The sequence below is a fragment of the Piliocolobus tephrosceles genome, unplaced genomic scaffold, assembly GCF_002776525.5.
Source record: "Piliocolobus tephrosceles isolate RC106 unplaced genomic scaffold, ASM277652v3 unscaffolded_40, whole genome shotgun sequence".
NCBI classification, from domain to species: Eukaryota; Metazoa; Chordata; class Mammalia; order Primates; family Cercopithecidae; genus Piliocolobus; species Piliocolobus tephrosceles.
This window is the reverse complement of record NW_022324309.1, coordinates 353,311-366,954: the sequence shown is the minus strand read 5'-3', so window position 1 is coordinate 366,954 and position 13,644 is coordinate 353,311. Positions and strand designations below refer to the sequence as shown.

General features: G+C 35.4%; 1 protein-coding gene across 2 annotated transcripts in view; it reads right to left on the bottom strand.

Annotated features, from left to right (window-relative positions):
• Positions 1 to 4,845: 4,845 nt before the first annotated feature.
• Positions 4,846 to 13,644, bottom strand: part of LOC111550193 (inhibitor of growth protein 3) — a 30,480-nt gene continuing 21,681 nt past the window's right edge. Inside the window, exons 9-12 of one of the 2 annotated variants that reach the window (XM_023223483.1) lie at positions 12,876 to 13,069; positions 11,513 to 11,705; positions 8,839 to 8,877; positions 4,846 to 7,354 (exon numbers count right to left, since the gene is read on the bottom strand). In XM_023223483.1, coding sequence (XP_023079251.1) covers positions 7,238 to 7,354; positions 8,839 to 8,877; positions 11,513 to 11,705; positions 12,876 to 13,069 — 543 coding nt within the window. In that variant the 3' untranslated portion in view covers positions 4,846 to 7,237. Of the gene's footprint in view, positions 7,355 to 8,838; positions 8,878 to 11,512; positions 11,706 to 12,875; positions 13,070 to 13,644 lie in introns of those variants that run through there. The other variant, XR_002733959.1, reaches the window with a different exon arrangement.

Genomic DNA, 13,644 nt, shown 5'->3' with positions numbered 1-13,644 from the left:
AATTAGTCAAAAAGATACCTGTACTCATATGTTTATTGCAGCACTAGTCACAATAGCAAAGATATGGAATCAATCTAAATGTCCATCAACTGTGGATTGGATTTAAAAAATGTAATACATACACACACACACACACACACATACACATACACACACCATAGGAGTACAATTCAGCCACAAAAAAGAATGAAATAAATGTCTTTTGTACCAACATGAATGGAACTGGAGGGCATTTTCCTAAGTGAAATAAGACATCAAATACCACACGTTCTCCACTTATAAGTGGGAGCTAAACAATGGCTACACCATGGACAGACAGAGTGGAATAACAGATATTGGAGAGCCCAAAAGGAGGGTGGCGTGGAGGGGGACTGAGGGTTGAAAAATTACCGATTGGGTACAATGTTCACTATTTGTGCAACAGATACACTAAAAGCCCAGACTTCACCACTATGCAATAGAGTCATGTAACAAAACTGCATGTGTACCACCAAAACCTATAAAAATAAGAATTTATTTAAAGTGCTAAGGTGAAGAAACTCAACTGAACAAATAGTTGTTGCACATTTTTTTACATATGGCTGCCTGAAATTTGTCTGTCACTTAAGTTACAATAGTAACTTATGGCAATGACATGATTAACTTCCTTAGAATTTTAGCCATTTCCCGAATGTGTAATTATACTGCTTCCCCAAACAAATGCAACTTTGGGCATATAATTTCCTTTAAGCCTCTCAAATTTGTCTTTGAAGTTTGCATCCTCTAAAAGATTATATATACAGATACAGAAATATATCTGTATATATGTATACACACATTCTAAAAGAGAGACAGGTAGAATGACTTCAATTAGTGAGCACACATGTAAAATGGGGGCGGGTGGGAGGGGTGAGGTAAACATTTCATTGGGTAAATATTTAACGCAATGAATTATACTATTTTTTTTCATTACTTTCTTCAGGACACAAATTTATACGTTAGTATGGAGCCAGAATTTCTGTTTGAATCAGTTCAGTAATATATAAAACATTTAACTTTCGTTTGTTGTATGACAGCTCAAACAATGTTCTCCATGAAGAATCTTATGTGTCTTCTCTGTAAATCTGCAAAACAAGATTCTTTGGAAACTGTATACATTTTTTAAAATGTCTCAAAATAACCACATAATTTAGCTTGTTTTCTTTTCCCTTTTCTTGCTTTCTTTTTTCAATGTAATCACAATTCAGTCATTTCCATTTTCAGAAAATAAAAGGTATTTTAAAACTTTTATGTAAGTATAATTTGATTATCTGAAAATTGATGTGTGTGATGTGGATGGGAGGGAGGAAGGTTTTTGTCTCATCCCTTCAATGAATGCTGGCATTCATGTAGCTAATCTGGCTGGGTAAGAAGGAAACATTCTTTGACTGAGTGTACAGCCCTTTGGTCACATTCCACCACATAAAGTCAAAAGGTTACTTCTATATCTAATCTAAACCGTATGATCTCTAACAATATATAATCTTTTTTTTCTCTTTTTTTCAACAGATCACTCTTTTAAAAACATTTATGCACGGTGACCACTGGTAAAGTGAAAATGTGTTTTGGCACATTTGGGAAACCCACAAAAATTATCTTTACAACCAGTTCCTCAAAGCATTCAAGAAAAAAAATGAATGATCATATTAAGATAAATACACAAATACTTCAAGGATATAATCATAAACTTTGATAAACTCTAATGGGATATATACCAAGGAGGTCATATCCCATTAGAATTAGATTTTACTAATACCTCATATTTACCTGAGCATAAATATAAGGCAATCCATTAGAATGATTTTACTAATATTATAACTAGTTTTATTAAGACCAAATAGTTTAAATATTAAAACTAGTTATAATATTAGTGAAATCATTCTAATGGATTGCCTCATATTTATGCTTGACTCAAATGTATGGGGCATTACATTTGACTTATACAGCTTTTTAAAGTAACCTGACACCTGTTACAATTGTTCTTATTGTAACGTATCAGAACGGAGGGTTCCTGTACTGGAGCAGATTTAACAATGCAACCAGCATTCTCAGCAAACTATCGCAAGGATGAAAAACCAAACACTGCATGTTCTCACTCATAGGTGGGAATTGAACAATGAAGACACTTGGACACAGGAATGGGAACAACACACACCGGGGCCTGTTGTGGGGTCGGGGGAGGGGGGAGAGATAGCATTAGGAGATATACCTGATGTAAATGACGAGTTAATGGGTGCAGCACACGATCATGGCACATGTATACCTATGCAACAAACCTGCACGTTGTACACATGCACTCTAGAACTTAAAGTATATATATAAAAAAGAATAAAGCAACAAAAACTCAAAAAAATAATAATTAACATATGACCACTTTTTCCCACAACTGATATGAAACCTGTAAATGTTTTCAATTAGTCTGTCCTCAAAGACTAGCAGCATACTAGTATACACCTTCCTAAGGAGAGCTATACGTCTTAATTAACGTAGGCAGGTAGAGGTGGAGAAAGTGAATAAACCACACATCAACAGACACACACAGCCACACTCTCACGTCCCACACTGGCAATAAGTGCCATCAAATCTTCAACTTTTAATAAGCAGCAGAAAGATGAATGATTATAATGTTCTCTTCTGTAATTTCCTTTAACAGTGAAGTTAAAAGTAGTACCTGATTAACTAAAAACTGAATTATACAGCTCTAGAGAGTTTATTCAGAAATTATTAAATTGCTTTCATATGAATATTTTAATAATGTATAGGCATCTAACAATCTATTAGTTAAAACACAGACTTAGAAGGTATAAGTGACTTACTGCTTAAAACAGAAACAGCTGGCTAGGCACAGTGACTCACACCTGTAATCCTAGCACTTTGGGAGGCCAAGGCGGGCAGATCACAAGGTCAGGAGTTCAAGACCAGCCTGGCCAGCATGGTGAAACCTTGTCTCTACTGAAAATACAAAAATTAGCTGGGCATGGTGGCGCATGCCTGTAATCCCAGATACTGAGGAGACTGAGGCAGGAGAATTGCTTGACCCTGGGAGGCGGAGGTTGCAGTGAGCCAGGATCATGCCACTGTACTCCAGCCTGGGCAACAGAGCGAGACTCCACCTCAAAAACCAACCAACCAACCAACAATAAAAAAACAAAAAAGTTAAGGCCAGGAGTTCAAGACTAGCCTGGGCACACACACTTAAGGCCAGGAGTTCAAGACTAGCCTGGGCAACTGAGAACCTGTCTCCACAAAAAATATGAAAATTGGCCAGGCATTGGTGGTGCATGCCTGTCATCACAGCTACTTGGGAGGCTGAGGCAGGAGGATTGCTTGAGCCCAGGAGGTAGAGGCAGCAGTGAGCTATAATTGTGTCACTGCACTCCAACCTTGGTGACAGAGTGAGACCCTCACTCAAAAAACCCAGAAACCTGAAGTTAGTTCATCTTTAAATCACTTTAAACTTTATTTCTCTGTAGCAGAATCAGATCATGAATATTAAGATCCTGGATCAGAAACTATTAACCGGTCCAGCAGTTTTGATTTTATTATCTAAATAAGGAAATCTAAAAATCTTGACTAGCAATTTTAATTTGTCTTTCAAAAATCAAGGGAAAGATCCACCTAAATTTAACATTTTCCAACTTACAGACTAATTTTAAGTCATCCCTACTTTATAATCTTAATAAGGGAACATACTTAAATCAGTGGTTTCATTGAACTGTTAAAATAATCATAACTATAGTTAAACAACAATACATAAATGTTACCCTAGACTCCTATGACAAACAATTCCTGCTCTTCATGAATAGACTCTACTGTCTTTTGGCTTCTTTCCCTGACGCCGTCTACCTGCCTCATGGCCACTCTTTCCAGACTGCCTTAAGTTCCAGAATGCATGTGGCCTTGAAGAGTCTCTTCTGCCTTGCACGCCATCTCTACTACATCTGTCTTTAGGACTCAGTTCAAATGATAGCTGCTTTGTTAAGTCTTCTTGATTATTTCAGTAATCAATTTCCCTGCTTCCCAGTGTTCTCCCAGTGCTTTGTATATCCATTATAGCATTTATCAAGATATCACATTTAACATGTCTGCCCCCACCAACTCCCCCCACATACATATAATACCTTCGTATGTATATTCTCAGCATCTAGCTGCTTAATATTTGTAAAGTTAAATAATATTGTTGAGGGTCTTTTTTTCTCTTAAAACCCATCTGCTAAAAACTAAATGTATTTTTATCTGTGAGAGCTGAGGGGGAAACCACTGCAATGTCTACACATTAAAGAGTATCTTACCCCCTTTTTTTTTTATTTTTTGAGACACAGTCTCGTTCTGTCGCCCAGGCTGGAGTGCAGTGGCATGATCTTGGCTCACTGCAAGCTCCATCTCCCGGGTTCACGCCATTTTCCTGCCTCAGCCTCCTGAGTAGCTGGGACTGCAGGTGCCCGCCACCACGCCCAGCTAATTTTTGGTATTTTTAGTAGAGACAGGGTTTCACTGTGTTAGCCAGGATGGTCTCGATCTCCTGATCTCGTGATCCACCCGCCTTGGCCTCCCAAAGTGCTGGGATTACAGGCGTGAGCCACCACGCCCGGCCTCTTACCCCTTTATAACCCAAGTTTGTTAGACATTTATTTGCACAAGATTAAAAAAATTAATTAGGTCAATAAGACCATTTCTAAAGTCTAAGGACAAAGGGCACTAACACTGCACAAACTTAAAATGGTTAAAAACCTAAAACGTGGAATTTGCTTTAAAGGAGAAGAGAGGAATAAAATATAAACTGCCCTAGAAAAGAATGATTGTATGCTGATCAAACACTCAGCCTCATTTTGGCATTTAATTAAGCCATTTATTGCTTCAAATGTGTCACCATGAACATTTTGATATACACTCCACAGCAGTAAGGCCTCAGTTTTCACCACCTACGAACTCTGAACCCACATTTGGATATTTTGTCCCACCAACTGTTACATGAGTTTTGCACAACAGAGAATTTGAATGTTTACTTTATAATACCAGAAATACTTACTTTGCCGCTTGGTGTAAATGTCACAAAGAATATTAATAGTTGGCCACATTTTTTGGGGGGCGATGAGGTAGTTCCATGTTTGGGCCCATTATATATGATTCAGATATTAACAGGTTCTACCCATTACTAAATACCTGCACCAAATTTTGGTTTCTTTCTTTATACATGCTTCATAAAATATTCAGTGTTTGAGTTTAAAACTTGTCAAAGTGTTTTCTAAGTGATTTGGTAAGGAGTGGAATTCACACACTGAAAGGGGATGTAGCAGCTGGAAAACACGATGTTCCCGACTCAGACAAAGAACTTTCTTTTCAAATAAGGCTGTACATAAGGCTTTTTCTTTTGACCAATTCTATAAAATGAATGAGGTTGGAATAGTCACAATATATAGAGGATGTAAATGATACATGTGAGTATTTCCAGGCAATATACGTTGATAAACGAATTGAATACTACATTATTTATCACTTCTTAAAGGGTTATAAAATCTCAAAATATTGAGTATCATGAAATGGTGATAATCACGATATTATGAAATCATGAGTACCCACAAATGAACCTAACTTGTTTAGGGGGTTGGCAGAGTTGTATAATCAGACTGTGGCAGCTCAGAATCATGGGGTCTCAAAGGTGGAAGAGACCTTTGAAATCCCCTATCTAGACCTCACACCCTTTGGGTAGCACTGCATAGATTTTACACTGTTATCTGAATAAGTTCTAAGAAGCTCGTAAGTGGTTTAATTAAAGCAGAAATCTGATGGACCCCGTATGTTTCAATATAAAAGATATATGATGTATTAAGTATCTTAAAAGTTAAAGATTTTTCTATAGACCAGACTCAATATTATACTTTAAATAAAACCTCCACTATGCAAATTTATAATTTAAATAGCACCTATAGAATAAGACCTATACTGTAGTCAGTATCACCCTGGTGCAATAAGCCCAGAGCAATACAAAATTTGAATTAACTGTCGTATCAGTAAGCAGCAGAATCGAAAATAGCTGAATTTGAAGCTCTCAACAGGGTGGGGTGGGAGGGTCTCTTCACTCTATTTGGATACATTGCCTCCAGTCAAAACACCCATAACCATTGTTTTCATTTTAACTGCTGTACTTACACTTCTTTCATGTCTTTTAGACTGAAGGAAAAGCCAGAAGATGTTCTAAAAAAAAAATACATTGGCATTTCAAATTTACATTAAAAATATCTTTCCTGTATTCTCATATCACAAATTCTAAACATTATTAAAGACATCATAGATTACACAGTATTCTGTGTCCTGGGCCTCTGATTCTTTTTAGATTATGGAAGTTGAGAGTTAATTGGAATTCAGAAATTTTCATTATTAAGTATGTAAAGTATAAATACAAGTAATTTTTTAAAAACTTTATTTTAACACCTAATACAATTGCAATTTTAAGGATTACTTGCACAAAAAAATAAACACATTTGGTATAAAAATGTATCACTTTAACGCCCTTGCCCCTTCAGTCCCCCACCCCCTCCCTCATGAACTGCACTCTATCTGGATGCAGAAACATAGAAAGACTAATGGCACAAATTACTTTTTACCTACAGGAGTTTCTGTTTATGTACCCAGGTACTCTAGAGGATACCAGCCCACTTTATCACATGAACCATTTCCTTCAGCCTGCTGAATTAGTTTCACAAAGAAACAAAGCTTATTATAAAGGCATTTTAAAAACCATTATCTTAAATTCTTTTTAGAAGCACTGACTTTTTTTTTTTTTTTTGCAACCATTTATATACAGTGTTACATAACAGCTCTGGAGTACAGTACATGCAGCAGAATATACCTGTTGAATATAAAATATTTTCCTTAAAATCTTCATCATTGGAATTCCTTGAAGTCTAAATCATAGAATGCCCATTACTTTGAGAAAATGGTTGAGGAGTACAAATGTCTGCATATGTTGGCCACTGAAATAATCCAAGGCTAACTGGAATAATATTCATAGCACACCAGGAGTGCATAAATAATTTACTTACATTATTAAAATACAACCCATAAAATTCAAGTTCAAGATCTTATAGGATTGTCTATGTAAATCCTTTAAGTGGCTGCCTGGAAATGCATTGTTTCCTCTTTCTCTTCTCTTCTTTTTACAGTCCTATATAAAATGTTCAGCTGAAGTTTATTTCTTCCTCAAACAAAAGGACCACCTTTATTTGTGTCTGCTGCCTCTTCTCTTCATTGCAGCAGTGCACTGTGGACAGTACCATTTGCCTTTTGGTGCCTCTGTCAATCCAACGCAGCCATAATGGAACCACTCTATAGGGCACTAGAGGCAAAATTGCAAAAAAACAAGTTTTCAGTACTTCTGAAGGCAAGAGAGTATTTTAAAATATGCTCAGGAGACTGAATAATCCATTTAATTTAACAATAATTGGATGCGTAACATCAGAATTTTTAGAGCTAGATTATTTAGAATCATTTAGACTAAACGATAAGCTTCAGGAACGAAGAAATGAAGGCACAAAAAATTATGCATCTTCAAGAATCCTGAGGTCCATGTAATCTAGGCCCATCATTCTAATGAATGAAAATTCACTAATTTTCAACTTTCAAGGGCAAAAATAAGTGAGATGAGTCTTCTATGTAGAAAGTAAATATATCTTAAGATTTTATTTAATAGCCTTATTTGCTGTCTCATAAAGCAGAATAAGGTGATTGTAATTAAAGACATTAATTTATGTCTTACTCCCTGGATTTCCTACCTGGGTGTTTCTATTCCTAGAAATGTAGACAAAAAGTATTCCTCTTTGAAACATATTAAGCAGAAAACTCTTTCATGGAAAGTCTTAGCACTCTAAAGAGCACAACTGGGAATAAGAAGAATCAGAGAAGCATGATGCTGGTACTCACAGAAATCTCATTCATCATTTTCACTAACTGTGCCAGAAGAGTTTACAGTGATATTCTTGAAATGGTTGGGCAATACTGTTTTTGCAATAACCACAAACAGCCTACAAGGGATTCTACATAGGGAAATAGAAGGAGGGTCTGTCTCCATCTATGTGAGCATGTTGCCGTGACCCTATCAGGTCTAGGAAAAGTACACATTTTAATGCACCTAGCCAACCCCCTCAATCTTCAGATTGTTTTACAAATTTAAAACTCTTGTTAATCTTAGGATCCTGTCACTACTAAATAAGAAGGGAGTCAAAATTACTAGACAACAATATTCTCAGTATTGAATAAAAATACGTATCTCTAACTAAAATTAAGTCTCCTAAAAACCAGGAATTCCTTCCTTTCAAATTTCCTTTACTTTTTAGAACAGAGGTAGCTTTTATCAGCTGACACCTGCACAGTACAGTAAAAAATATTATACTCATGAGAGGAAGATAATCTCACATTAGATCCTCAATTATCCCACCCTTCACTTTAGCACGGTGCAGACTGAAAGAATGAATTGTTTCAAAATTCCATTTCTTCAATGTGATAAATGAACCGGATTCTAGTAAACACAGTATTTTTTAGCAAAGGGAAAGGAGGATATTTATAATTTTCATACAACATAACACTTCTGAGACAAACCATCTGCACAGAAAACCATAAAATTAGCTTTAAAAATTAAAATAGCGAACACATTAAGGGACATTATCCTATTTTGAAGAGGAATATTCTAGCATTAGCACAACATAATTAATATACCTGCAAACCTGTTTTCTCAAACCAAGCCATATAGCATATAAGACAAATATTCATGTAATGACAACCTGTGATTTTTTTCATTCCTAAATAGAAAAATTTAATACTTACATCTTGGTTATCACATCCCACCATCTCACCATAAGATACCTAGTTAAAAAAAAAATTAAATATCTTTATTATGACTATGTAACAAACACCTAAATCCTAATTAACTGTTTATGATACTGCTGGAAAATAGAGGGAAATACACTGAATATACAATTACACTGAGAATCAAAGTATAATTCGTTTTTTCCTGAAATATTCTTTTGGGCAGCATGGGGCAAGGGTGGGAAGAAATGCACAAGAAATTATCTGCCCTTCAGAAGTCTGGAAGAACTTGCCATATAAATCACCTGGATGAAGGAGTCATCTTTCTGGGTAGTTCTTACTGTAAAAATTTTCAGTTTCTTTCTTGATTATTTACTTACTGAAAGTTTTTACTTCTTGGGTCACATTAGGTCATTTATATTTTTGCAATTAATAGTCCACTTCCTTGAAACTTCTAAACTTCTCTATTTTATGTCCTTTCTCATTTTGCTTTTGCTATTCATCACCAGCACTTTAGGGTGTAACTTGCTAATTGTTGAGTTCACTGAAGTTCTCAGTAGACTGAATAATTTTTCAGACAGGATTAACTAGATGGCATACCTTCTGATTCTCTGCATGAGTGAAAATATATTTACATGGTCCTATGCATAGAAATAACTTCTTTGAATATCAAGTTTTTGGGGGGCTCTTAATTTTTCCCTAAAAGCTCTACAGAAATATTTCATCACCTTCTAGTTTTTTAGTGTTACAGAGGAAAACTCTAGGTTCACTCTGATTTTGTTCTTTTGCAAGTAATCTATTTTTGTTGTGGGAATACAGGATATGCTTTCCTTAATCATCTGTGCTGAAAAATGTTTATCAGGTGATAGTAGAACAGCTAACAAATTGTTAAAATTTTTAAAAATCGGATTGGTAACTCATACTGTTAGACAAAATAATCTGCTGATAGACTAAGACTTAAATGTGAAGAAACTGAAGCATGCAAAGAACTAGACAAAATGACATAAAAATCAGGAGAAAATATTATACAAGACAAATTTTTATGGAAAGAAGAGCCAAAGAGAAAGCCCTTCTAAGTATATAATCCATGGCTTGCTGCATAAAAAAAAGATTAAGTCATAACTACAAAATATCAAAATTTTAGAATTATTAAAAATAACTAAATCAAGCAAATATTTAAAGCACATAATAAAAACAATAGAAAAATCAGCCAACACTATTAGATGTCAATTCATAATGTAAAAAACAAAAATGGTCAAAAGATGTCCAACTTTAATATTAGTGTATTTAAAACAATTGTGACATAAAACTATCAAATTGGTACTTAGTTTTTAAAAGAAAAGAATATCCAGCTGTTGGACAGTGTTTAGTAAACAGGTATGTTCATTAATTTTTGGTAATAAATTTCTAGAAAATATATTTTGGTAGTCTGTCAAATATTTATGCCTAATTTTATTGCTAAAAGATTATCAAAAAAATCAGATGTATAAAATGGATTACATTTTAAAAATGCCTATCGTAATATTATCCCTAATTTCAAACAAATTAAAACCACTATAGCTAGGAATAGGTTAAAAAAACTATAGTGGATGGTATAAGAGATAACTATGTGAAGATTTTTTTTTTTTTTTTTTTTGAGTCGGAGTCTTGCTCTGTCGCCCAGGCTGGAGTGCAGTGGCCAGATCTCAGCTCACTGCAAGCTCCGCCTCCCGGGTTTACGCCATTCTCCTGCCTCAGCCTCCGGAGTAGCTGGGACTACAGGCACCCGCCACCTCGCCCGCCTAGTTTTTTTTGTATTTTTTAGTAGAGACGGGGTTTCACCGTGTTAGCCAGGATGGTCTCGATCTCCTAACCTCGTGATCCGCCCGTCTCGGCCTCCCAAAGTGCTGGGATTACAGGCTTGAGCCACCGCGCCAGGCCATAACTATGTGAAGATTTTAAAGATTTTTCTTTATAATAATGTTTGGTATACCTGATTTAGAGAAAAAAGCCAGTAACAAGAAGGTATATACTGTGGTTCCTACTGACAAACTTACATACACACACGTGTATGCATTATATGCATATATATGTGTTATGAAATGCATACTTATGTCTCAAAATTCATATGTTGAAGCCCTAACCCCCAACGTGACTGCAATTGGACACAGGGCCTGTGAGGAGGTGGTAAAGGTTAAACGAAGTCATAGAGTGGAGTCCTACTCTGAAAAGGCTGGTGCCCTTATAAGAAGAGACACCACAGCATACTTTTTCTCCCTCTATCATGTGAGGACCCAGTGAGAAGGCAGCAGTCTGCATCTAGGAAGAGAGCCCTCCTCCAGAACTGAGTCAGTGGACACCTTGATCTTGGACTTCCCAGCCTTCATAACTGTGAGAAAATAATTTTCTGTTGTTTAAGCTACCCAGTCTGTTGAATTTTATTAAGGCAGCCAATGTGCACGTGAGGTATATGGTAGTGGGACATCAAAAATGTTCAGTTACAGGTTGTATCTGAGGGCTAGGATTATGGGTAACATTTTTCTTTATACTCAGTATTTACAGCAAATGTCACTTTTGTAAGAAGGGAGAGAAAAGTATACAAACAAAGCAGGGGTATTTTAAGTGAGTTTTAAAAAATGCTTAAAAATGAAACAGTTCTCTTTCTTCCAGTTTATTCAGATTATACTTTTATAGACATATACCAGACTTTTACCTGATTACAAATGCAGTATCGAGGTTCATTTGGGTCATAAGTCCAATCAACCTGACTGTTTGAATCAGATTCTGGCACTACAGTTGTTTGTTGAGAGATCTCTTGTACAACAGTTGATGATGAAGAACACGATGATAAAGAAGAAGAGGAGGAGGAAGATGATGACTGTTGGCTTGAAGACTTGTTGTTGTTTCTGAAAAAAATAGTATAAGTTTTATTTGCTCACCATCCAGAAGTTACCAGAGAATAACTCCGTAATAAGTAGTATAAAATGAAATGACATCAAATGTATAAATTAAAGTCTAAGCTAAAGTAATCTAGATTTACCAATGACTTAAATTATAGGTAGTACTTTGAAGAATTAATATAAATTTTGGCTACTTTACAGACATTATTTGTATTTTTAAGTAAACTGAATACTCTTCATCAAAACCTAAAGCACATATACACAAAACCATTTGATAAAAGTGGTTATAACCATCAATTGATGGGTGAATAGCTACCACGAGTATGGCAGGGAACCAAGACTGAAAATTCACAAGTAATTTATTACTAAGCCATATGCTATTTTAATTCTACAAGTATAGAACTTTATCATAAGAAATTATATTAAACTTGCACCATTAAGATGAATTAATTTTTAAGATGTTTGACATTTCTGTTGTGGTTATTTCATATTGATCATTCATTTAGGGATTAATTCACAAAAATATAACATATTTAAAAATACAGAAAATATAACTACTAGGTAACTAATTATTTTGGTCTAGCATTTGAACTTTCATTATGTGTAAACATCCAGGATATTCAGTTACCTGGGATTGACAGTGATAAATGCTATTACGTTTTCATATTCAAAGCTTATAAAATTATCCCAAGTCTCATATACAAAATCTAGGGATATTTTCATACCATTCATTTTTGGGGCCCAAGACTAAGAATTAAGATGCTTTGCTTACTGTTCATCAAAATGAACAATATTGTTTAAAAAAAAAAAAATCACCAGTATATAATTTGCTTTGCATTAATTTACCTTGACATACATGGCAAAATAAAGGGTAATAAATGAAGAGCAGTTCCATAAAATGATTTATCTTAATGAATAAAAAAAGATAAATGGAAGTCATCTATTAACAGACTCAATTTAAGACTCTAGAAAACTTAAAAACAACTCTAACACTTTTTAAAGACTTGACCCCTTCAAAGTACGGCACTATGAAATGAAAACTGCACGTCTCCTCACCTCTGCAAGGTTCATTTTAAGCCGTTATATCCTGCCTTTAACAGAAAGAGGCCTGGCTGAGGTGTCAAGTAGACCAAGCGCCCAGTAAAGGGGTAGGGCTACTGTATCAATAAAACTTACTTGCTCTTTCGACCACTCCGTGAGTCAGCTGCTGATGAACTGGCATTCTGTGTTAATGTTGTCATAAGTGCCGAAGATGATGAATAGCCAACTGTTTCCCTGGCCATTGAAAATTCTTTTCCCAGCTGAAAGTCATTATTCTTAAATGCTTCATAACTGGCTTTTAAACTTGATGTTCTTCGTCCCTCCTTCATCTTAAATAGACATTCATTGACAGCATCAATATATGTAAATATGTAGATTTTCTTTTTCAAGTGTTACAAATTATAGTTTCATTTTGGTTTATCAAATATTAATTTACATTGTTTAAACTATTATTTTCATCACTGGCCTTTAAGTGGGTGTTTTTTTCTTTCTTTTTTTTTTGAGGTGGAGTTTCAATCTGTCACTTAGGCTGGAGTCTAGTGGCACAATTTTGGCTCACTGCAACCTCCACCTCTCAGGTTCAAGCAATTCTCCTGCATAGCCTCCCGAGTAGCTGGGATTACAGGCACCTACCACCCACCCAGCTAATTTTTTTGTATTTTTAGTAGAGATGGGGTTTCACCATGTTAACCAGGCTAGTTTTGAACTCCTGACCTCAAGTGATCCACCTGCCTTGGCCTCCCAAAGAGCTGGGATTACAGGTGTGAGTCACTGAGCCTGGCCTAACCTTTTTTATGAAAAGATTTAAAATAAGATTTTACAGTTAGAATATAAAGTATGTGATGGGCGACTTCTTAATTTGGAATACCGACAAACTATACAGAAGTGAACAAACTCAAGATGA